Source organism: Apostichopus japonicus, chromosome 1 (assembly GCF_037975245.1).
Source record: "Apostichopus japonicus isolate 1M-3 chromosome 1, ASM3797524v1, whole genome shotgun sequence".
Taxonomy (NCBI): domain Eukaryota; kingdom Metazoa; phylum Echinodermata; class Holothuroidea; order Aspidochirotida; family Stichopodidae; genus Apostichopus; species Apostichopus japonicus.
This window is the reverse complement of record NC_092561.1, coordinates 1,828,810-1,855,852: the sequence shown is the minus strand read 5'-3', so window position 1 is coordinate 1,855,852 and position 27,043 is coordinate 1,828,810. Positions and strand designations below refer to the sequence as shown.

General features: G+C 37.1%; 1 protein-coding gene across 1 annotated transcript in view; it reads right to left on the bottom strand.

Annotated features, from left to right (window-relative positions):
* Positions 1-606: 606 nt before the first annotated feature.
* The window catches only part of LOC139976270 (DENN domain-containing protein 5B-like), an 80,190-nt gene continuing 53,753 nt past the window's right edge, over positions 607-27,043 (bottom strand). The window contains exons 5-20 of the mRNA XM_071984949.1: positions 21,803-22,447; positions 19,812-20,028; positions 18,844-18,994; positions 16,794-16,887; positions 15,250-15,363; positions 10,329-10,481; positions 9,401-9,500; positions 8,414-8,510; positions 6,946-7,074; positions 6,219-6,340; positions 5,796-5,938; positions 5,107-5,225; positions 4,498-4,759; positions 4,013-4,139; positions 3,601-3,775; positions 607-2,654 (exon numbers count right to left, since the gene is read on the bottom strand). Of these exons, the coding sequence (XP_071841050.1) occupies positions 2,462-2,654; positions 3,601-3,775; positions 4,013-4,139; positions 4,498-4,759; positions 5,107-5,225; positions 5,796-5,938; positions 6,219-6,340; positions 6,946-7,074; positions 8,414-8,510; positions 9,401-9,500; positions 10,329-10,481; positions 15,250-15,363; positions 16,794-16,887; positions 18,844-18,994; positions 19,812-20,028; positions 21,803-22,447 (2,841 nt within the window). The 3' untranslated portion in view covers positions 607-2,461. The remainder of the gene's footprint in view (positions 2,655-3,600; positions 3,776-4,012; positions 4,140-4,497; positions 4,760-5,106; positions 5,226-5,795; positions 5,939-6,218; positions 6,341-6,945; positions 7,075-8,413; positions 8,511-9,400; positions 9,501-10,328; positions 10,482-15,249; positions 15,364-16,793; positions 16,888-18,843; positions 18,995-19,811; positions 20,029-21,802; positions 22,448-27,043) is intronic.

Below are 27,043 nucleotides of genomic sequence, written 5' to 3'. Positions count from 1 at the left end.
CCCTATGTTGTGTTGCCTGTAGTAATGAAGTGATTGTTCTTGTAAAAGTTAGCTTTAATAAAAACAATGGAATCTAGACTAAAGAACATGATATTAACAGTGCAGAAATTTTTACTCATTTTGTACTCAATTTGTATACTCATGTACTCAATTTTGTACTCAATTTTGTACACTAATTTTGTATACTCAACTTATATACTCAATTTGTATACTCATTTTGCACTCATTTTGTATACTCATTTTGCACTCAATTTGTACACTCATTTTGTATTCAATGTGTATGCTCATTTTGTACTCATTCTACTCATTGTACTCATTCTACATTTTGTACAATTTGTATACTCATTTTTGGACTCAATTTGTATACTCATTTGTATTTAATTTGTATACTCATTTTGTATTCAATTTGTATACTCAATTTGTATAATCATTTGGTATTGAATTTGTATACTCAATTTGTATTCAATTTGAATACTCAATTTGTATTCAATTGTGTATACTCATTTTGTACTCATTTTTGTACTCATTTTTTTTAAACTCAATTTTGTACTCAATATTTGTTCACTCATTTTTGTACACATGTATGTGTCTTATCACTGAATATCCTTTGACACAGCACCTAAGGTGTCACAGTTTACGATGAAGGTACCACAACCATCCATTAAAGTAACTGCAACTAAAATTGCACAAAAGTTCATTTATTATGACGCTAAGGCCTTTATTACCTATCCCTGATTATAAACGGCAAATGTGGGCTTGAAATAAAACAAAGCAAAAAGAAAAAAAAAAACAATGCAATTAAAGGCAAAGTAACGAGAAGCTGATTGGCATACACAAATAATTTTTGTTCATCAATAACTGGCAAGGACAAAGGCTACTCAAGTTAATAAACAAAAATCAATCCTGCTTCCCCACCCTCCCTCACTCCCCCACATCCCCCCCCCCCGCCCTCCCCAGTTTATATAAGGATTGAGAATTGAAATGGTATTGGGCATATTGAATTATGTAGCATGTAACAAATACATTTTCATGAATGCTGGTTGTATAAAAAACAAATTAAAAAGAGAATAGATGATTAATTTGAGCAAACTTTACAAACACTCTATAAAAATAATACCCAATTTTGGCAAAGATTAAAAATCAACCTCTTTCCTTTACAAACTATAATACCTTATGTTCTTTTGACATTGCTTACTCTATAAATAATCTTAACAGCTTCCAATCCTTTCAACAGCTCCATTCTGCCCCTTTTCATACACAATTCATTATCCTATTCCCCCCAATCTCCAGTTTCCTTAGACCCCCCCCCCCACCCTGTCATGTCCACTAAAGCCCTGATGGTGCCCAATGTCTTCAACAGCTCCTGAATATTATCCCTGCCCCCCCCCCCACCCACTCAAGCCTCTCCTGTTCTCCTACATTTGAATTCAATTTATTTACAATTCTGTTAAGTGTGTCAGTCCATTCACAAGGATCATTATCCTTCAGTTTCTTTAAAGGAGGGTGCAGTTACTACTTTGCTTTTCCTGAGAAAGTGGGCTCCAAAAATTCCTTTCCTGAGAATCATCTTGACCTAGTCTTTGATACTGCTTAGGTCAAAGGTCATAAACTAATTACTACGAAAATAAACATCTCCACAATACGCCTACTTGAGATTTTCTCTGATGTAAAGTGTTCCTGTTTACAGATTTGCTTCTACAGTAATTTCTGTCTCAACTAAATCCAGAACCGGTTCAATTTTCTCGCTCGGTCGATGCATTAGACATCAACGTCATTACTTGGTGGTCATAACTTGACATCACCAGACAAAGAAGAAGAAGAAGAGGAAGGAGGAGAAGAAAAAGAAAAGATCTGCAATATCTGCAGAGTTGCTTAATACTAATGTTCAAACACTCACAAAAATGGGTTGCTTCATGATTATTCAGTTATTGAATGATTATTCATGAGTATTCATGAATATCCATATATCATGTGCAACAGCCAACTTGCTGTTCTTTACCACACAGGTGAAAGTGTCAGGTCATGCCTTAAGTGACTAAATAGGCAGGCATGCATGATCCAAACACAATGTTCCTTCAAGATATTCTTTGCAATGAATATTCATACTTAATGCTTTCCCTCCCCTCAGGAACAGAACAATGATGCTGTTCTATTGGCTATCATTCCTGCACACACATGCCTGATCTAACACTGTGAATATTCATGATAATGATGCTCATAAATATTCATATTTTATCTCTTCAAGTTAGGAGCAGGGCGACTAAAAACTCCTCTAGGCTAGAATGACTATATTCTCATATACATGCAGGACTCAACACACAGCCGTTTTGGAAATATTCACTATTATAAATATTCATGCTCCACCCCTTTCATAATGGATCACTCCAACAGAACAGGTTAAAAATGACTACATTCACATACATGCATGACTCAACACGCGTCCATTTTTAAATATTCATTGTCATGAATATTCATATTCCACCCCTTTTGTAATGGATGATTCCAGCACAATGTTGAAGCCTTCCAGTTGCATTAATAGATTAACGATGGAGTCCAAAGCCACAGGGTTGTTAAAGAAGGAGAAGTCCTCGTACATATTCTTTGCCACTGAAGTTTCGGCTAAGATCGGCAACCACTGGTAGAGAAGGTGATTCCTACCATGAGAAAAAGAAAGAACTTATAAATTGTACAGCCAAGACTTAACATAATGTTAATGAAATTTCAAAGGGGAAACAAAAATATGAAGTACCAAAAGTTAAATGATTATCATCTTTCAAGCTGTCTGTGGCATACCTTAAGGAGTTGCTAAAGCAATAAATTGCAAGAATTTGCTGCAAGTACAATAATCTCTTATGTAACTTAGGATGCTACATCAACAATTGCTTTAGTTTTCTTTTAACTTGAAGTGATCTCAGAAACTTACACAACTGTCAGAAATCATACTGAGAGTCACCACCTCATACATAATGTAAGACCTAATCTGGTCTTACATTTCATCTCATCTCAGTACCTCACACTAATGCAGACCAGCATATGACATCTTGTCTTAACCTTTCACCTCATCTCTTACCTAACACCCTAAACAGACCAGAATCTGACATCTGGTCTGACATTACATCCCCTCTCTTCCGATGCAGACCAGCATCTGACATCTGGTCTTACATTACATCTCATCTCTTTCCTAACACCCGATGCAGACCAGAATCTGACATCTGGTCTGACATTACATCCCCTCTCTTAACCTAACATCGATGCAGACCAGCATCTGACATCTGGTCTTACATTTCATCTGGTTTCTTTACCTAACACCGATGCAGACCAGCATCTGACATCTGGTCTGACATTTCATCACATCTCTTACCTAACACCGATGCAGACCAGCATCTGACATCTGGTCTTACATTACATCTCATCTCTTTCCTAACACCCGATGCAGACCAGAATCTGACATCTGGTCTGACATTACATCCCCTCTCTTTACCTAACACCGATGCAGACCAGCATCTGACATCTGGTCTTACATAACATCTGGTCTCTTTACCTAACACCGATGCAGACCAGCATCTGACATCTGGTCTTACATTTCATCACATCTCTTACCTAACACCGATGCAGACCAGCATCTGAAATTTTCCATCCTTGCCCATAGTCCTGCCATGTTGTGTGATCTGCTCAAGAGTGAAGCAAAATGTCTTTCTTGCTTTCTTCTCCTGCTGTGAGCTGAGATGACCCTCCTCCGACTCATCTAGCATATCCAGACAACGTTTCACTTTTTCTGGTAGAAAAAAGAAAAACGAAAAAAAACTAAAACAATAAAACTCCTGTACATTATAATGTTAACTTACAGTAGTTCATACTCCCACAATTTTGGTCCTGTGGACATAATTTTAGCAACTGTTACACAAACATGTGCTGTGAAGTGACGACTGAAAATTCAAGCGACTTAAGCAGTACAAGCTCTACAAACAAAAATTAAATTTCACAAATCAAGGAATTTTATTCAAAGACTCACCCAGAAAATCCCAGATGTAGAAATTCTTCTGAAAAAGCCGAGATGATTTGAAACCATATTGGAGTACCATCTCCATACAATGGACCAAACCATCTTCACCGCAGAGAAGGGGTGTGAACGATCCTCTCTGAGGAGTTGAAGGAAAGATGAATATGCATAAACTCATATCATTGTTAATCTTATAACACTCATCCCAACATTATGAATATGCATGCCTCCACCACCACCATCACACGAATAGTTTGATTTGATTGATTTTTTGCTTTTAACATGATAGGAACGATTTAACTAGATATGAAATGAATATGCATGAGCCCCTAACTAGATATGACGTGAATATGCATGAGCCCCTAACTATATATGACATGATAATGCATGAGCCCCTAACTAGATATGAAATGAATATGCATGAGCCCCTAACTAGATATGACATGAATATGCATGAGCCCCTAACTAGATATGACATGAATATGCATGAGCCCCACCTCTTTGTCCGACTTGTAGAAGTGCTTGACGATGTTGTTGACAACATCTGTGAGTTTTTCCTGAATTGCACTCTGGTCTAGTTTAATACTGGTATGACTGGGGCGGGGCAGGGTGGATGACTTCTTGCGGTTTGGGAGTGTCTGGGAGCCCCTGCCAAAGTCATGCTCCAGATCCTGACACAGCGGGAGGAGCTCACCGACCAGTAGTCGCTCCAGACTGCCGTCATCAACACCCTTACCTATCCACTTCCCACATGGAAACCTAAACATAGAAAGAAGATTAAACCGTAAAATCATCATCATCATCAGCTTGCTTATAGCTTGAACAACTCAGGTCACAGACTCAAATCCTGTTGAGATTCAAACTTTTCTGTCCCCCTTCTTTCTTATTAAATTTTTAAAGCATGAGATACGATTCGATGGATATACTACATCTATGCAACTACTTTCATCAAGAAAAGAATGGAAAATTTAACAACATCATTGCAGATTTAGCAAGAAATTGGTAACCCACTGCAATGCTACTTTTAGTAAAGTACAATATTATAATATTTGTAATATTATAATTTTTACAACAACTATGGATAAGCAGTTCACAATTAAACTTACTTGTAAGTGTGTCCGGTGATCTCATTTCTGATGACTACGTTGTCCACTAACCACCTGGGAAGGAAGCCAGCGTTGTCGTGACCAATCCTAACCGTGGTCAACATGCCAAGATTTTGATGCTGTCAAAATTAACAGGATTTCGAAAGGTTTATTTCTCATTAGTCTTTAACATTTGTAATGTAATCTACTTAACAATAGTTTCTAGGATTTAAATCACTATTCTGAAATATATTAATATATAATATATATAATATTCTGCTTTGGGGGGGTAGTAAGGCCTTATCAAACACATTGATAATCTCCACCTGTAACTATGACACACTGAAACCCTCTAGTCCCATTAGACCATAAAATACTACAACGTTGACTCTCTAGCTACCAAAATGTTAAAAACTCTAGCCTGTATCTATGAAACAATTACTAATAAACTAATTTCTGATTTACTAATTAAATAGTTAAAACTCTAGCCTGTATCTATGAAACAATCACTAATTTAACTTATTACTGATTTACTAATTAAAATGTTAAACCCTCTTGCCTGTACCTATGAAACAATTACTAATACACTAATTTCTGATTTACTAATTAAAATTTTTAAACTCTAGTCTGTATCTATGAAACAATTACTAATAAACAGGATACAATCGTTTTTGTCTCAGTTTCTTAGATAAATATATTTCATATCTTACCGAAAAGATGAAACCTTGATTGTTCTTGGGGATAGGGATGAGCTTGGTGGTGTTAATCTCCCCTGAGACGCAGATCCAGGGATTAGCCGTGAGTGGAGCCTGAAATTTACGGCTCTGGATTATCAAAACCCTGTATGACATGGCTGGAGGGAAAGATAAAATGACAATAAAAGTAAATAAATTGGGTAACAAATGTAGATGTGAGATGAGCAGTTTTAGCAAAAAAAGCCTTCGGCAGTTCACCCCTCGCCCACCTCTCATTCGTAGTACATGTGGTTCTCAGTGCACACCACTACCCCACCCACCACCCGACCCACCACCACCCGACCCACCACTTCCCGACCCACCACCACCACTCCACCCACCACTTCCCCACCCACCACTTCCCCACCCACCACTTCCCATCTACTTGTGCAAACTTACTTGTACTGATGAAAGAATTGGTGAAGCATGTGTGGTCGACAGCATTCAAAGATAATAAGTAATATAGAAACTGTTCTTTCTCTTCCTCTGCTCGTAGAAAGGCATAGCGCTTGTATCTTCGTCTGGACGAGGCAAAAATAGAAGGAAAACAAACAAAATATGAAATAAATTATAGAGGTAATGACAGGGCAAGGAAACACAATACAGAAGATACAATGGGTCAAGGTCTCTCTTTTGTCAAGCACTTGGCTCTGAAAACGCTAACTCAAGAGGAAACAGACAATTGGCCAAAGCACTGTGTCAGTCTGCGATGCTGAGGGAGCTGCAGCCTCCTGCAGCCAGGCTACATAAGACAAACTTTTCTGCTCTGCAGTTTTACGAAATACAGCCTCGCTGCAGCTGGAATGGCTTTACTTTTTTTCAAACAGTGTCCAAGATGTCCATCGTCGTAAACAAAAAGAATTTTTATTATAATTTTTTTAACATTAAAAGCCAAATTTAGTATGTTTAAGAAAGAATTCTGCAAGGTTCTCTAGATGATAGCAATATGTCATGTTAGCTGTAGACATTGTAAGGCTAGCCATTATTCCAAACACTTAACTGGCCGTAGTGTTTTTTTTTTTCACGTGTCGTTTGTGCATATTAAATGGATTTTTGGCCACTGGCGAACAATGCAGCACTTTGATATATTGGAAATATCCTTTAAGAGACTGAAGTATTTACTCACTTGCATAGTTCCTGTGTTGATACTAGTTCCCTGAGATGATTATGGAGAAGTTTACGCTCCAGCGAGAGGCGGACAAAGGCACGAGCTCGGCCAACATCAGTCTTTATGTCTGACATTCTTTCCACATTTCTTTTAAGGGAGAGAAAGAAAGAAAATATAAACAAATCAAATTCTAGACATTTCTGGGGATCAAAATATTATATATTATATCAAAGCAGCTTAATATTTTGGTTGGCATAAGGCTTGGCAGAAGGAATTAATTTATCCAAAAATGATGATGATGATGAGAAGATGAATGGCAGTTCATCTGGATGAGATATTTCATGAAGTTATATTCATGTCCGATATTGGGAAGGTAGCATGAAAATTCTTTGCGTGTTAGAAATAGTGAAACACAGATCAAACTAAAATAAAGTCAAGTAAACAAACACTTAAATTGTCCCAAAAACTATAACAGAAAACCCTAATATCCAAGAGTCACTTTTTCCTTAAATTTGGGTCCCACAATCCATGGTCTGAACAAAGATTTGACATTTTTTTTGGGGGGCTTGATTTTAACATTTTAAAGTGACTGCATCATTGTTTGCAGTGTGTTTTACTTGTTGTCCATATAACAGGATCAGGGAATTGGTGTAGTTTTATATTATAGCACTGAGTCAATAGTAGGATGCTGAGTGGGCTGCAGCATCTTGCAGCAAGGCTGCATCTCAAGCTGCACCTGTTTCACAGGCACTACTGATCTGCCAAGATATTGTTTAATATTGATTCAGTCTTGCTGCATGGGGATTTTCAGCCGACTGTAACTTTCCTGGTACATACTGTGGCTATATTTTCTAAGATAAAAGGCATTAGTGGTTATTTTTTTTGGTTTAATCTTTTATTTATTTATTAATGTTTATACATACATCAAGAAAGTAATGTTCACACATCATATTTATAGCTCCTGAAATCCAATTCTAAATTGATTCAGCCAGAATATTTTGGGACCCGATCAGCCGACATGTCTATGCTAAATAAATATATTTATATTGATAGATTGGGAGGCACGAAGCCGGAAAATCTAGAGCAGAGGAAACCTTCCAGCCTCCGCTGGGATTCAAACCAAGGCTTCAACGCTACGGATGTTTAATAATCTGTCCGGTTTTTAAAACTATTTCGTGTGAGATGGAAATTGATTGCCATCTCACACGAAAACAGATGAAAACTCATACACCATTTGGAAGGTGGAAGGTGTTAGGTTTTATCGAAAATGATTACGTAGGTTTAAGGAATATCGGAAATGATTTTATCAGAGATTAACATTTAAATATACCGGTGAAATCCGATGCTGTTTACGGAATCAAATTTTACATACATTTAACACGTACGAATGAATTTGAAATTAAAAATTGCAGGGAGCTGGTCTACTTAATAAATCTAGACGATAATTCAATCTGTTTTAGACTGATGAATATTCATGAATCCTTACCTCATATCATACATAATATCAGACGGGAGGGGTTGGAGAAGCTGGTCAGAGACCACAGAGCTACGCCGCTGGGCGGTGTGGACGGGCCGGTCAAGACCTGTCAAAGAAAAGGAGAGAGGGTAGAATGAGAAAGTCGTAATAAGTTTGGAAACTGATGAAATACTTTTAATATATCAGTTTTTTTTGTCAAAGAATGATATTTTCTATAGGTTTAAACATATACTTGTATAAGTATTCCCATAACTTTCTTATCTTTCATATTATATTTAGGTATTATATGTAAGTAATATTACTTCCAATCTAAGAAAAATTCACAGAATCTAACAATACATGAATTCTTTAACAAGTTTATATTTCTCTTGGAAATAAAAATAAATTAAAAAAATTGACTGGGGAAACACATATCAGAAGAAAGATACACATTCAGTAACAAATTAATTGGTTCTTTTTGTAGTTTGCAGGAAAGTTATCTGTTTTTTTTGGAATATAATTTTGACTGTACATAACTTGCAATTTAAAAATAATTCTCTTATTATATTTGCTATAAGTCTGGCATACTTTATTTTTGGATTCAATGTCCATCCTTTTAAACATGGGGTCCACAAACCATTAGGAAATGTTTTGAGGGGTCCATGGAGAAACTGGGGTTCGTAATAAAGGTGTTCCTTGACATGTTACTTTTAATATTTTGCTCTTAGGACAGTGAGAATAGGTCTGACAAAGCAATCACTGGAATATAAAACCCCAAAGTTTCCCCCAACTTGATGATACTCCCCAACGACTACAGATCCCAGAACAAATTTGTCATCATCCCTAGGGATCCGTGGGTGGACAAGTTCGAAAACCTTGGAGTTAGAATGCATGAATATTCAATAGGCGGAATACATCCATTAACCAATCACAACTTAGCAAAGGCACTCACAAGACTTTTATGGTATACTGCCATAATCTCATAATCGGCTAAGATTATACAAACTCAAAACTCACTGTACAAATTCTGTTCTGATGACGATTGCTTCTTGGTCCTGAATCTACGATACGCGATGAGAAAAGACCAAAGAGCAGACTTCCCCTGGAAATTTGCAGACTGAGGAAGCAAAGGAGAGAAATATTATAAGGCCATTGAAAAAAGAAAATGATTCCGGAGGTACAAATAATGGCGGTTTATGACTAGAACAACCGACCGTGCTGATGCCTGAAGGGTGAACATCGATATTATATATCCCAATCATAATCTACGGAAACCACTTCATGGAAATGTAGAGTCATTTCATAAAACACTGAGAGACTCCCTAAGGACTGAAATGTTTCGATATGTCTGTAAATTCATTAACTTTAGAGTAATTCCTTTCAACAAAAAGGATACTTATCGGGCTGGAAAGGACTGCTAATACTCCTAAGAATCCAAAGAAAGAAACTTCCAACGATCGCTAAAGAAAACCAAGATGAAATCCAAGGGAAATTTTTCCACAAGAAGTTCGCGTGAAGACACTTTTAATGGTAGAATGAGGAGGGCAGTGACCGGGGGGTCCGGTCATAGAGGGCGCACAGTGTTATTATTTTACCAGGACTTTATAGGCACGGTAGAACGAGGTGCTAAGGTTGTGAGGAGACAGGTAAGCGAGGAGCGAAGTAAATACTGGAAAACCCAATCTTCTCTGCACTGTTTTAATTTAGGAATAAAAACCTTGCAATAAATAACATTCCATTGGGTGATAAAACACAAAGTTGCTTCATTGCTACTCATTGCATAAAAATGTACTATACTGACACAGAAAAAATGCCTACCTGATTCACAGTGCAACTGAAACACAAAACATGGTTAAAAACTTTGGAAAGACTCTCATATCAGCTTTAAGTAAAACCTATTACATTTTTATTAAACATTTGTTAAATATGAATGGTTTTTAATCACCTGCTTCCGGTGTATTCTGTGGCTAAAGATTCTCTCCAGAAAGTCACAGAGACTGGCGATCAGGGTGTTTTCTTCAACTCCGGATCGATTGACGTCACCATGTCCTAATTCCACAGCTTCCTGTCCCATCTTAAACACCAACATCTTCTTTGTCTACACATTTAAAAGATTGTTAAGAATGAAATTAAAGTATTAGTTAAGTAAACTTTTAATTAAAATTTAAAATGAATTTGGATATGTTGTGGACTTTTAGAAACCACTGCTATCAGTCCTGGTTGTAGTTCTACACAACCTTTCATTTTTGAGGAATGACCCTTTAATCATCTGACATTCATCAATGAAAGCGGCTGAAGTACTTAGTCTAACACACAGATCATTACGTAAGTTAGCATTAAGATGCAACAACAAACCTCAATAGGGAAACATAACACTGTTATGCACCCAGGAGGTGAGATCATTCATCAATTTAGCCTTAAAGTAGCATTCCTGGACGTTGAACATAATAAACAGCTGAATATTTTAAAATCCAGAATAGCTTCAAGTATCAGTACTTGGACTATGAAATAAACAAGACAAGACAAGTACACAGTGCATTGTTGTGGCTTGTTCAACAGTATGTATCACCTTCTCTCATCTTAATTGGTTCATTTAGCTGATTAGTGGTTTAATTTGGAAATGGCACTAGCAACTTCTGTCAGACAATTTTTGGATGCAAATCTAGCCTTAATAAATATGGCAAGAAATTTGGTTATTGAAATTTTACTTTGACAAAAAAACAACAGAGTTTAAGATTTTCTGCAGCATGTTAAATATCTGTTGTGAAACTACCATAAGCACTAGGGTCCTTGATTAGGTCACACCAGGGTCCTTGATAGGGTCCCCCTAGGGTCTTTAACGGGATGACACTAGGGTCCTTGATGGGGACTTGGTTGTTCTTCTTAATCTCCTTCTTTTGCTAAACTGAACTACTAAACTAACAACATTTGTGAACATTTATTCTAGCCGAAGGTGTCTCCTACACTGCAGACACCACAAGCTATATTTAGGTGGTACGTCATCATGGAAGACTCCCCTTTAAGACAAAATCACAGGGTTGGTTCAACATCAGAAAAACATTAACACAGTTCTTGTTTTCCAAAAAAATCAAGTTTTGTTTTTTTTTCTCATAATTAGGGGCTCAGTGATTAACTTTCAATAGGTTCTTCACTTTCCTTTGGAAAAATTGTCAAAAAAACTTTTCCTGAAAACTTTCAAAAGTCATACTTTACTTTCTGATTTGAACACAGAAAACTGAAGAATAATGAAGGACAACTTATCAAATTTGCCAGGAAATGGGCTTAAGTTAGATGGGTGATGTGAAAAGTAGGACATTCCCAAAAGCTTGAAATTATATATCTCCAGGGTGGATATTTCTCCTTAAGTTGTTTTTTTTTTTTTTAATATAGCCTTCATCTATATTTGGCTGATTTTGTTTCCCATATCCTTCCTACCTTGATGACATTTCTTACAGAAGAAGGAAAAATAAAAAGATTCCCTCCTGGATTGGTTCAGAACTCTAATCAAGAGGGATAATTTGATGCGGCTTTACCTCTTTAGCTACGAAGAAAATTACTGATCTCGCATTGGAATGTCGCTGAGGATATATCAAAGTTTTTATTGGCTCGGATCAGGGATAAAACACTTTCGACTTATTCCCCCGAGGTAATTTTAATATTAGCAGTCATGCAATACAGTTCCCACTCTAATTAATGTTGCTTTTGAATGTATTTGTGTGTTTGCTTCGCCCCGAGCATTTCAAAGAAACTTTGCAAAACGCTGACAGCGAAGTCTTAAACTTTTCCGATACCTTCAAAATGAAATCCTTTTTTTTAATAAGCAAAATATTCTACCATGTTTTTTCAAGCACATTCTCCTATTTTTTCTTCTTCGTCTTCTTTTTCTTTCATGTGTCACCCTTTTGTGACTGGGAGGTATGTCTTAAAATATGAATAAGCCCAAACCTTCAAGAGCAGTATACTTTACATTATTATCTCACAGCGATTCATATTAAATGTCAGACAATTTGTAGAAATACTTCCTTCCTATCTTTTAATATTCACTACACTTGGAAAAGCATAATTTGGATTTAGCTGGAATACCATGAAGAGTTAGGGAGTAAACGATTAGTTCCCATTAAGAAACAGGCTAACAATCTATCATAAACACAGACACACAAAATCACATGAACGTACAATTACTACATGACAGCAACTTGTTGCATTCGTGGTGTAACATCACACGCTATCAGAATATGTCGAGGAACAGGATCTATATTTTGTCTTTTTAAATTCGCAGATGTTTGAGACCTATAGACATTGAAATGGTCACGATGACATGAACAGTTGCTTTCTTTTAAAAGGGTAAAAATAAAAGGGTAAAAAAAGAAGGGTTGGTTTAACATTTGAAAATTTCAACATGTACTGTAGCAATGCATGTAGTGTTGTGGCAGGTAGGGATTGATCAAAACACTTCATCGCCATTAATAAACACTGTGATTAATATAGTAGTGCACAGCCCTAGTTATATGGCAGTTAATTATCATAAAAAATATTTTAAAAAACTGCTTGAAGTATTATCCTATGCACACAATATACTTGACATCAGAAAAATTATTCAGAGAGATGTAGTCGCATTAATTTCATCCGAGTCCATTTGAAAGAGGTTTTGTTAAACTAATTAAATGAAACCGCCTCTTAATTGGCATCTAAAGCCCTGCAAATGTTGTTTCTTCACTTCTGCCTAATATATAATTCTACACACTAAGACTACACATAAGACATAAGTCATAAGACTACACACTTGAGTTGAAACTTTCAAAATTGTTACTATTGAATAAAAGAGATTGTCTCTTGTTGCCTGTTTTCAACGTAAACACATTTGGAGTTGCCTGATAGATACACCTGCAATGTAAGTACTAGGTATAGTGAATTAACATTGTTGGAAGTTACATCACAGGAAAATAATTTTTCAACTAAACTTTAAAAAAAAGATGCGAGTGTTCATGTTTTACGAGAACTCAAAATACGAAATGTAAGCAGCAAATGACAGCAAAGTAGCTAAAAAATATGTGTAGATAAGATTTACAAGCATATGAGTGAAAAGACCAATTTATCAGTCAAATATTTCAGGCATTCCTTACATAACCATAGCAGAATGTGTGAAACTATTATAACACTAGGCTGACATTGTGATATATTACAATGATAGGCTGCCTCTTTTATCTTCTTTAGCTTTAGCAATCTCAAATATACAAAATATATCATTCCAACAGATTAGTCTTGCTTGCTCATCATTCATCGACATATTTAATAAAGAACGGATTTATTTTCTTTATGAAGTAATAATCCGTCTTCACATCTCCACAAAAAAAAAAAAATTAGTCAAAATGATGGATAGGTTCAATTATCAATGAAAGATCTTTCATGAAGGGAAATACAGCGGATTCTTGATGGAAAATCAAACTTTTCTCTCGTTTTCTCATTTTCTTTTTTAATTCCTTCTTTTCATTAACTTCAATAAGGGAGAGTCCTTTGGGAAATTAATAAAGAGAAGGAAAACTAAAGTCAAATAGAATGCAGATTCAACATTGTCGATTTCAAACATGACAAAAATGAGCACTTGTCATGTAATATGAGATACATTACATTTGTTAGGCTAGAAACATCACCGAGTAGAGAAAACAGGTTCAGTGGCCTCAAGAATAAATTTATTCCTTCCTTTTTTTTTTTGCTGTTGTGCAGTTTTGTAAAGAAATGTACACAAAAGTCTGGTTTTTACTGCAGGGAATGTGATTTACAACTTGTCATTTCCTGTTCAGAAATGAGCTGACGACTGGCATATAACAGTAAAAAATATTAACGTGTAAGTGACTGCTTTTAATTAGTCAAATCAAGAAAAATACATCACCCTGTGGAAAAATGTTGATAGCAATAGGTAATTCCCAGCATAATCAAAACACTTAGAAATATATGTATGTCACAGCATGGCAGTGCTTTCAAAAGTTAACACGCCACTAAAACATTCAATGAGGGGATATTTCGTAAGGTAATTTTCTGAAATGCAGACTCTAAAACGTGACTCAACGATCCGGTGCAATATGGCACGTGATATTTTGATATTTTTGATTATTTTTGATATTACGGTGATATTTTGATCTGATACAGGTTTTGAACGCCTGAATGGATAAGAAATGGATGATTAATCCGTGATGATCAACAAACACAAGTCCATATTAAACATGACACTCGGCTTTATTGAGCTAGAATGACGAGACTGACCAGGACTGGGGAAAAAAAGACAGAATATGCTGAAATATTACTGATGAGAGATTTCTGAATAGGTTTGAATAGAAAGTTTCAAATGGTTATAAATATCTTGGACCGTGTAAAGAATCAATCAATTCCCACTTCTTCCTCCACCCCTCCCACCACCCCCTCCCTCCCCCCATGATGATCTGGATCTGTACTCACAAGGCATAACTTTGGACATAACTTGGACATAACTTTGGAAATGGGCAGGACATATGCATCATGGGGAGGGAGGGGGAACTGGTGTCACACGGCAGTAAAAAAACTTAAGGGCACTATAGCACAATTTTAAATTTCATAAGAGCACCAATGATGCAACTCAATGTCTTGCAATTGTGTTCAAAAGAACCGTGTCAAAAATAACAACTTTCAGGCTCCTTTCTGATATTTGATAGGCTCCTACAGAGTACAAACTAAGAAAACTTTAATTAAATTAATCTGATTTTAATATCATCATTAAGAGACTAGGGAGGGCATGGACACCAATAGGCAAAACCAGGCATTGTGGCATTTTGTCGTTAAAAAGCTAACAGAAATGTTAGTGCCCTATAAAGGAAAAAAAAAGGTTTGGTTACCTTGACTTTGCATTCCTTCAAAAGTTCCTCGACAAAGCTGAGATTTGCTTGGTTCATGTCATAATTGGATAGTAATGAACTCTTGACGCTGTTGCGGGCTTGCTTTATGTAGAGCTGTGGGATCAGAAAATAACGTACGTATAACGACAATGATAAATAATAAACGAAAAATACACATAAGTATATCTACAGTCAAGAAAGTGCATGGTGGGAGAGTGAGGGGGGGGTGAGATCGGAAACAACCAAGAGGTTTTACAAACAAACATCGTCTGAATCTCATGCAGGGAAGGCTAGACCTTGGTACAAAAGCTTTCAAAATTATGAAATGCCTAGGGAATAAAAGTATTGGCATTTTGACATTTACTCTGAAAACAGTGAACACTTTTTTCCTGCTTTTTGAAACGTTTAAACATCATGTTTTGTATAAATCATAAATGTTTATCTTGAACATTTGTATCATCCATCATAAATCATGAATGTTTAAACTTGAAAGTTATTGCTTAGGTTATTAAAGGGCAAAGAATATCGTTGGGTAGACTTGGCTAAAAAAAAACAGTGACCTGAAGATTTTCTGATGACCTCTACCAACTATGCTATCCATCCCTATAAGTGGTGGCATTTTCCTCGTGAAGGAGGTGGCAATCATAAGAATCAGTAACTAACATAGGGTGGAGTTATCAAATGATTTTCAAAAGTACAGGAGTTTTACAAATGGAAAAATCTCAAAACAAATATGTTTGTAGACACTTTGGGTGGTAGAATGAAAAGGAGTTCAGTTGACAGGAATGGTCCAATCACCAGTGTCAGTGCTAAAAAGGGTTACTAAGTGCTCTATAAACCGCAGAGCTAATGTGCAGTTGTTTTGAGGGGACAGGTAAGTGAGGAGTGAAATAGAACTATCAATCACACCTTAGTGTCTTATTTCATTGTTCCATATCAAAGAAGACACAGAACCAACTATCATATGTGACTTGTATAATAGAGGCCTTTCTGATGACCAACACCCCCGAAACAGCTAAAACAAACCTTGCTCCATTTGGGAGATATCCTACTTACTTTAATACTTTTGTCTGGTGGCTGCCATTTTGTCAAACTTTTTACATTCTCTTTATTTTGCATTTCATATTTTTAAGGTTTAACGTTACCAGCGTTGACACTAAAATCGATGCCATCATGAGGTCATGTTAGGAACTTCCATTTTTTTAGATTCAGCATTTTGCCAACCCCAATCTCCCATACAGAAAACAGAGACATTATAGCAAAAATAACAGCAAAACCATTTTAAAAATTTAAGCACGTGTGGCTTGATGATGTCATATTTAGACTTGATCAAGTCTTCAGCCTTGTGCATGAATGAACATTAAATCTTTCATATCCCACAAGTGGCATAAGACTTTCTCTTTGAGAAAGATGGTCATTGCAAACTTAAACTCTTATCAGATAGTAGGACGACACTTCAGGTTTATGTCGCCTTGAAACTGCAAAGATCCAATTATAACAAAAAAAGATAACAATTTGACAAGGTAATGGCTTAATTTTTATACCATTTTTTCTTCCCTGATGTTTCTGAAACTCTCTTCTTGCTTTTGATATCTCTTGTTCTTCTCTGAATGGTTGACTTCACACTGCCTTGTCCTCCTGACGAAAAAAATAATAATAAAAAATTTATGAAAACAAATTTTTTATCTGTCACAATTCTTGACGAAGCTTCCTCTGATAGATAAATAAAAATGAAACATTATTATTAATTTCGCTACAAGGTTCACTTGTCAATTTATTATTTTTTTTTAGCCAAAAAAACGAAACATTTAACCAAGGAATAGACCACAATGAAGAACATTTGCATGTTAAAATTATTCATGATTCTTCTTCCAAGGTTTAACATTTCTAACAAATCTATGGCTTTCTTGTGGTTCTACAAATTCCATTCATTCATCACTTTCTTGTCACTCCAAAGTCGTTTCTGTGATATCACTTATGATTATATCATGGTCCACATGACAAATTGTCCTGTCAAATTGTCCTGACAAATTGTCCAAAAACAGTTGAATTTATCATTGTTGTAATTTTCCATAATAAAGACTTTTCGAAAATTTTCCAATCAACGACCTCGGTAATTGACTTTTAGAGAAGCAAAAAAAATTCTATTACCATCAACAAACACTTGCTTGACAAATTCTTTGCCAAAAAAATGATTGACATTACTGGAGGCAACATCTGAGCTCACTCCATCTAACGCTTCCTGTAATTAACAATAACTGGCAAACCTTAGGACGCCAGGGAGATCAGAAACACTACAGCTACATCTTCTAAACAAGATTTCAACCTGTCTGGCATTCACAGCCATTGGAGAAAAAATGCCTTCACTCAGAAAGATGTCAAAAGTTTTTGCATTTGTCGGCCATTTTGAAGCAAATATCTTTAAGTCAGCTAGGTAAAAGTATCAGTTCCTGACAGTAAATAAAATTATTTAATACTTCAAATCTGGTTAAAACAAATTTAGCGGGATATTTTATCTGATCAAAGAATGAATTTGATGAATGGATGTCTGTAATAGTTTGGTGAAAATGGCTGGAATTTATCAACCAATCAGAAACAGTCACTGTGAAAATCATTTGCAATCAGCAAGTCATGGAAAAGGTGTAACTATGACTGGACTGATGTTTGGGAGCTGCTGTCCATTGGTCTCTGACTATTTCATGTTTTTGACCACTTCATTTTTGCTTCTTTAAACGTTAAATCTTTTTCTTGGATAATCTACTTGGCCACAAAAGAAAGCCCATTTCGTCCCAAACTATCGACCCGTTCACCAACATCAAAATGATGACTTAGGGCCTTACATCAGGATAGTTTAGTAAGTTAATGCATTGCTGCAGGTTTCCTTCGCAGAGTTGAATAACGTACAGAGGTTTCGAAAGTACTCAAGGCAAAGCTTCCCCTCTCAAATCGATAACAAGAAAAACCACAAAAAGCATAAACGGAATATAAAACTGGAACACTCATGGTCATCTGTGGTTCTTATATATTGATGCAGGTTCTTTTTTTTTGTATCAGTCGAAGGTCTCCGTAATAAAGACCATTTCCCAAAAAAGAAAACTCCTCCTCTCTTAATCGGATTGAGAAGGGTATTGACTTATCAGAACTCCCAAATTAAATAATATCAAGGACAAATTTGCTCCAAATTTATGTTTGGCCGTGGTAGGAATTAGTCGAACGGTCTTATAGTGGCTTTCGAGTCTCGTGCATGCGTGCAGTGTCGCGGCGATGAAGTATCAAGGTGAACAGAAATATATATATATATAAATAAATATCTAAATAAATAAAAAACTCTGCAAAGGTCAGGATGGAAATACAAATGGCTGACGACAAACCGTCTGTGGAAGATTCAATGTAAGAAATGGCTAGATGGGAAATTAATCAAACAAGACTCGAGTCAAAGTGGGAGAGTAGATTTTGCGCTCTGTCAAAAATTTGACCGAAACATCCCGGTATTACTCGGAAAAAAAAATGATGGAATTTATCAAATTAAAGACACCTTCCCTGTGTCTTTATCTTTAATTTAACTTTTGAATTCCAAACACCAATAGTACTCACCAATCAGTGAATGGTTGCTTCTCCAGGAGGGTAGCATCCAGTTTGGGGAAAAATCCTGGGATGTGGCAAGTGGATGGGGTAAGCAAGGGTAGCTTATGGGGCTCAGGGGGTGCATAGTTGATATTTCTTGCTCTACTGTAGATCATATCCTCTGTAGGAGTAAAAGGAAAACAAGTTATGGGTGCAGCATGTTTAACATTAGTATATACCTTTAACATTCAAACTTCCCCCTCATCCCCCCCCCCCTCTCCCAACCTGTCCCACCTATCCATTCATCATAAAAAAAATTATATAAACAATTAAAAAATTTAGTTGACAGTCTTCAAAACGAAAATGTTAAAGAGAAATTGATCTAGATGACATTATGTCCATTTTGTTTGACAATAATTATCACTACAAACATTTCTGGTTGTCGCCAAAACGAGGAATTATTTAAAACGTTTTAATACACATTTTAATACACTCGGTTTGTGATATGTAAGAAATATGATAAAATCAAGATGTCTGGCCATTAAGAAGTAGAATATTTGCCAAACAGTGCACCCAACAAATTACAGTATCATAAAGTCACAAATTTTGAGGACAATCTGCACTGTCATAGTTTATTTGGTTTTCCTTCAAAGCTTTTAAAACCCTTTCATACAAATGCAACCCATCTACCCCTACAAACATCTGACCCATTTCACAGGCTGCATATTTTAGTGCAAACATAGGTGAAATGACAACCAGGGTTTCCAGAGAATTAATTTTTAGTCAAGAAAGACAGAAAGACCTTTATTTCAATCACATTCATTCAAAGTCAAAATCGGCCAAACAACAACAACCAGAAAATGTAGGTGATAAATTAAGAATATAAAGCATATTACTTGAATCAGACTTGAAAGAAAACTCAATGAAGGCTCATTAGAGTGACTTTGACTATCATAGATATAGTTTCATAGTATGCTTAAGGTTTTCATAGTAATTACCTGCTTCATTTATGTACATGCACCCACCATCCGTGGGTGTCTGGGGGGCGCTGGATGGGCATTCCCTGATCCGTCCATCAAATATCTCTAAGGCTTGGTCCTTCTCTTCGAAACCACTGATGATTTTGTTGTCGATGAAGGTCGCGAACATTTGCGACTCCAAGAAGGAGGACAGGAATGGAAGGTAGGCTTCTGGTTGGTCCGAGAGAAATGACGCCTTTTGAAAAGTAAGGAGAAAATACCTTGAGTAGGTGTTGTTGTGCGTCAAAGGAACATGTAAGATTAAATAAAATTAGTATTTGTTTCACACTAGTAATATGTTCCTTGGCCTTTGTTACCAGGACATTCTAGGCACGGTAGAGCGTGGTGCTAAGGTTGTGAGGGAGACAGGTAAGCGAGGAGCGAAGTAAATTAAGTTCCTTGGCCTTTGCATGGTTCAGCAGTCTCTGTAGCCCTGATTCTCATTAATGCTCGCAGGTGCACCTCTGGGACCAATCATTGCAGATATATATACTTTAGTTTGAAGACACTCTTTTAGCGCCTGTCCATTTCTTTTGGTTACTCTGTTGCAAATGTCAAAACAAACACACCCAACAAAACAGCATAACATGTCAGAAAAAACTCTGAATAGAGATGGATCAAAATAGACCGTTCTAAAACACTTTTTGATTCGACGATGATTTCTTTCAGTTGATTTGGCTTAATTTAAAAATTAAATGGCCGTACACGGCTGATCGAGTTGCGGCTGGCGTGGGTGGACGGTTAAATGACTTGTGAAACGTCGCCTAATTGGAGGCTATTACCTTTAATAATCAATGCGGGGTTGAGTTACCCATTGTGAATGCTATGTAGAAATATGACAGCACAGGCAGAAATAATGGCAGCGGTTACAAACAGGACAATCGGCAAACGCCGCGAAAACACGCACCGGTCTAAGGGTAAGAAACGTCCAATGCAAAGGACACTATGGGTACTGAAATTAGGTGAAATACCACAAATAGTTTCCACCGAATCGGTGCAAATTGTGAACTAATTTTACCAGCGTCCTCTGTCTGTTTTGCATATCAGTCCGACTCTAAAGCATATCCTGTTAGGATCAAAATGTCAGTTTCTCTCAATTTGGTATTATTTACTATCATCATGCAGGCATTTTGCTGTACATGAGCTGTTTTTTGGGGGGATGGGATATTTTATCTTTTCAAATTGTTTTCTTTTAGTTTCTTGAACTAGTAAAGATTTTGCCATTGATTGCAACAATACTAAGATCTGGGAACGAACGAAAGTATATTTCTCCGGACTGCGAGTTTTCAATGCTTACACCGACTGTTGGCAAATATTATAGTTAAAATGTCTGGGTACGCTCCACTATGGACTACTCATGACACTGCAGTGACTCTTAACTTGCAACTTTGTGTATACGGTAGTTCTATGGCTGGGTAAACGGAAAAAGGGGGGGCCTGGGAATGTAAGGCTTGGGAACATATTAACATTCTCAGTCAGTAAATAGAAAATAATCTCAGAACATTGTCTGTGTCACTTCAGAAATGTCACAAGAGTTTTGGAAAGACTGTAAATGATGACTGCATTACAATCTACGATGTGAAGTCATAATGCGACCTACTTTACCTTCGCTCTAAACAAATGAAATAGGACGAAAAGGTTTAAGTTACAAACACATCCTTAAAGAATGAGAAAAACAACATATGAAAGTCCATACGCAATAACCTGGAGGCAAGAAAAGAACTGTCTCCATCATTGAGAACCGATGAAGACCCAGTCTGGCCCCAACCATGATGAAGAAATCGCATTGGATTCTAGCCGTAGGCGGTTTTCTATTTCCAATCTTTCGCACCTGTTCAGCACAGAATTAGACGGAAATGCTGACCTAATCCAAATCTTGTTATAATCTACCACGAGCTGGCTTAATACTTCATGAAGACCCAGATGATAAGAGTTATAGAGCTCAATATAAATTTGCTTTTTTGTCTCACCTTGTCATAGTTATGCATATGCTCCCTGTTGGTGAACCAAGCTTCCAGGTTTCTCTCCTTCGGATGTATCACGAATCTCTCGTAATGCCTCAGCAGCGAGACCAAGTGACTCAGCAACGTCTCGCGTATTGCACAGTTGAATACGATGTCGTCCACGTATTCCTTGTTCGACTTATTCTCGGGCGATGTTGTCTCGTTCTCTCTCGGTCCGACGTTGATGTCGCTTATGGACTGGATGACCCCGGTCCGTTTCGCGATTGCCGCCACTTTGGACACGACTTCGTTGTTCGTCAGGAAGTCCAGCTTGCTGGGTATCATGGGGATGGGACTCTCACCCCCACTGGGGGAACTCGAGTATGAGCTATCCTGGTCCCCCTCTAAGCTACTCTCCAAGCTGTAACCCCTCCCAGGGGATCCAACCAGTGTCTGCTCATGCCTCCCCCCTTTACCCCAGTCAAAGATATTACCCGTCCGTGGGGGATTGGGTAGGGTGTTGGAGTTGGTGTCCATATCAGTGATCTGGACACCAAACAGGTGCATAAGTTCCACGAGTTCGTGAAGTAGGTACTCTCGCTGCGGAAACAGAGGTAGGTCTTCTGGGAATTCTGCCGTTTGCGTGTCGATATCAATGTAACACATTGACGCCTGAGTTAAAAGAGACAAATAAGAGAGATTAACAGGGTTAAAAATATTATCAGAAATACCATATCACACTAGACATGAATGTTCCTCGTTTGGTTCAATTAAGGATTCAAACTGATATAATGTTGCTGTCAGCCTAACTCATGTGAACTACCCAAGTCATAATAAGATTTTAACTTCCCTACCAAAAACTTCTTGGGGGCACATTTCTGTTTGAAACAGGACAAACAAAACGTGAAAAAAACGTTTATTTGTTAGGCTAGCATGCAGTCCCGAATTGTCAGAGTTTTACAAACAACACATTTCTGTCATATTTAGAATCATCTTTGTAAAATATTCTCAGTAATACTGTATATGGTAAGTATGCTGCTATACCATGTTGCTATAAGGGAGCTTTAATCTCTCACCCTCCCCTCTCCCATCCTCCCCATTTCCTTGCTTTGATGGAATGGAATTGCGCACTGGTTTTTAGTGATAGCAACGCACCACGTGACATCTGCTTCAAATTTTATCGTACAACCTGGGTTGCATCTATAGGCAGTACCATGGCACATTTATTGGAAATAGGAAACTGGGATCTAAGTTATTTAGGAAGCAGGTGTGTTGTTTTAAATTGCAGTAATTATCGTTAATAAATCATTGCCGATGACTAGGTATGTATGATTACAAGCAGGTGCATTAACTGATAGCAATGTAAAAATATAGAGGGAGATGAGGTGATGGAGATGAGGAGAGGGGGACAAGGAGAGGGAGACAGGGAGAGGAGACAAGGAGGGGAGACAGGGAGAGGAAGATGAGGAGAGGGGAATGAGAAGAGGAGACGAGGAGAAGGGGACGAGGAGAGGGGGACAAGGAGGAGTGAGATGAGGAGAGTGAGATGAGATGGAAATGAGGAGAGGGGGAAAGGGAGAGGGGGATGAGGAGAGGGGGATGAGGAGAGGGGGATGAAGAGAGGAGGATGAGGAGAGGAGACGAGGAGAGGGAGACATGGATGTAAAGGAAAGAGCATGGCTCGATGCAGAGGGGGTAAGGACTGAAAGGATGGGGCATGGGGGGGGAGTAAAAAGGGATGGAATGAAGGAGAGGTGGTTATCTGGTGGAATGGAAGTTGTAGGAGAGGGAGGAGAAGGACGAGAAAGGAGGGCTGAATAGAGATTGGGGTTGGATGGCACAGAGGGAGGATGGCAAGGAATACTTCCAGTCTTTTCTACCAGTAAATGTCCAAAAAGCAAGAAAGTAAAATGGTTCTAATGGGAGAGGAAGTCTGCACTTTATTGTGAACTACAATGTGGTGAGGAAGGGGACTTGGTAGTGGTGAGTGGGCAATGTATGGCAGACAATTGTCTTTAGTGGTATTAAGGTTGGAATATTTCATGTTAAAACGGATTCGTAAAGGCTGAATATGCACTATTCTTCAGACATAACCCTAACAAGAGGATCTTGAGTAAACTTAGGACGTGACAAAAAGGTTAGAAATGGCCCAAGGCACTGCTGAGTGAGAGCGCAGCGTTTGTTTGAAGACATGTAGAGATGAAGGAAGACATCCCTCATAGAAAACAAAAACTTTTAAATATTCTCATCTGTTTCCTCTGCCCTTTAAGCCCTGCCTCTTCTCTTCTTTGCAAAGGCTACCGTACTCTTGCTCTACTACCAAGTCTCCTTCCGAAGGGGTGAAAAACCTCCGTCTTCCTGATAATTTTGTAAACTTGCCGTTGAAGGCCGCCGTGGGGCTTATACATCTACTGTTGATTATTTGATCTTATAGTCCCAAAAATATCATCTCCTAGAAATTCAGCCGGGTGTTTAACTGGCCGTCATCATTTACTCCGTTACCCCAGAGAGCAGTGGTTTCAATATAACACCCAGCTCATTCATGCGAAAAATGGCTCAAAGTGTTGGAGGGGGTTTGGAAAATTACAAAATTGAGTCAGCCCTCAAGTGAAAGAAGGGAGGCTGGTGTCTGCCCATACACGGATGGCTGGCACCAAGTGACCACAAGATTAAACCCAGTGTGGTGCGATTTATATTATATTTAATACTTATTTTCAACATCACGTTAGTTTCCAAAGTGAAAGACGAAAAAAAAATGTGAAAAGGAATGAAAACCTAGTGTAGGAAGATTTTATGTTTTCGTCTGTCCTCATAACCGAACCTAACGGGGGATTTCTCGTAAGTAAATTCTGTTCTGTATTTCTGGAATGTTAACTTTCCTGGTGTTGGGGGGTGTCTATTCTAAAAGCGCTCCTGCAATATAATATCTATGGAAGGAATTAGTTTGAACTCATATTATGGATATCTCTCCATATAAGTACAAATATTTTATAGATGTGCCAAGCAGCATCAGATATTATTTAGAATTCTTTCTTAAAAGCAGAGTGCAGAGTTAGGTGTTTAGATTGTTTTTTTTCAAATAGTTACACTAACCAGAGAGATTTCTTATTCAGCTGTTTTTAAGGTACTCAGTCATAAATCCATTGTTATTTATTATTAAGTTTTAATGGCATTTTTATTATGAATTAATACTTGATTTTGTCAGTAAACCTCTGAAGAATGCTGTTTGCAAATTCGGTCATTTAGTGGACTATTGTGGAAAATGGTTTAATCTAGGCCGTTTTTTTTTTTTTTGGTAATATCAATTCAGTATTGCGCCATCACACTTTGAGAAAGTCAGAAAGTCACTTCAAATTGAACTCAAGTTTAAACTCCTTGTTATAACGATGTCAAGACATGATGCAAGATAGTTGCCAAATCAATAGAAGAAGTGTTCACTAAAGCTGTAATATGAGAACAAACAGATATATCTTACTGTAAGTCCATTGATTGATACATATGAGAATTTTTGGACGTAAGAAAATGATCATCAATTCCACAAATTAAACTTCAAATTATAAAAGAGAATCTTGATTCACTTTTTTGGGATCAACAGTCTCCTGCACAGGTTGGCAGATTGTACATAAAACCCCAGGAAACTATCCATGCACAAAACCATAAACACTCAGCTTACATCACCAAAATCGACATAAACATTAGACTCTGGCAATCTAGAATGACGCATATATACGTAATAACATTTTGAAAAAAGCAGCTGTTTATGTTATTTTCTGGGTAAAATCTTGATGATATTTTAAACAAAGCAAATGGCAGATGTTTTTGTGAATTCCTTGTTTTACATATAAATTTTCATCAGTTTCAGAGGCAACTCAGATTGTCACGGAACACTAATAACAACACAGGTAACTTATAAGCACCAGCTGGAAGATGGAACCACAAGTGTTTAACAATAATATTACAACCTTTTTCATTTTTTATCTTGACTAGATTGCTTGGTCACCTATATTTCTCAGAATGATGTGTCAAACATGTTCTAACTTGGTAGATTTATATATTTGGTTTCCCAAAATACCGCAAATAGGACCACAGTTTTGCCTTGAAACGAAAATAACAATGTCAGTCATTCAGGAAAAAGTATAAAGGTCGCCCAAGCAAAATCATTACAATATAAAAGTTGGAAGGCCTGACATTATTCCAAGCAGCACCTAGAGAACTTCTTCAAGAGACGAACTGTTCACATTTGAAGAAGCTGTTGCTATTGCTACAACTGCTAGGCCCTCTAACATTTATCTATTTCCTTACTGTACAAAAGCTTTAGGCAATATAAAGCAGTTTGTTACTACCACTTTGTTTTTCTCAATAAAATACAAAAACTTTTTAACTTATAGTTGTTGTGATATATCCTATGTTGAGGCTTTCCTTCGTATTCAAAAAAAACGTTACGACTTCGACAAATCCTTCAGTTGACTTTATTACTCAGAGTTACCACTCATGATACGCTTGGAGTAAACAGTTCTGTTCAAATAACATAAAAATTGATGATAAATGACGGAGTATTGCTCGATCCAGAATGGTCGGTGGAACAATAATCGCACATTTTTAGTAGAGAATATTACCTTTTTGTTGTATATCAACATACTGTGTATTTCAGCTGCTGCATCATGAATCGATTCAAATGAGTACAAAGCTGTCGTAAAATTTAGAAAATAGTGAGGTAGCACGTAATTCTTTCCAGCTCCCTCTAAGTAAACTCATAAAATTACTCAAAGGTAAAATCTTATCAAGAAAATACTCGTTAAAATTTATGGGCCGTTGACAAGCATTTCATTTCGAGAAGCTGTTACGGTGCACATAAATTTCCTTCTCGAGTCAAACAATGGAGTCGAGAACCAACTTTCCCATATACTTTTCATATCTTTATATATATATATATATATATATATATTTTTTGTTTTTTGGCTTGAGAAAAAAAAAAAAAAATTGGATGGTAAAAAATTGTTGAAGGAGAACTGTAGCTGTTTTAATTACAACACCTGACAAAAGCTGCAAGCTAAACAGCAAGCGAGCTGCCGCCCGTGAGTTTTGGATGATTCATACGTTGTAAATTATGTAGAAGTCTCAAGACATGATTCAGATAGATGACATTGAAAGTGCAATAACTGTAATGGAAGATTTTAGGTTATACTGTATGAGGAAAAACCTTAATCTTCTAGAGACTACGGCAAATTGATTCTTTCTTTCATTCACGTGTAGAGGGGTGGGTGATGA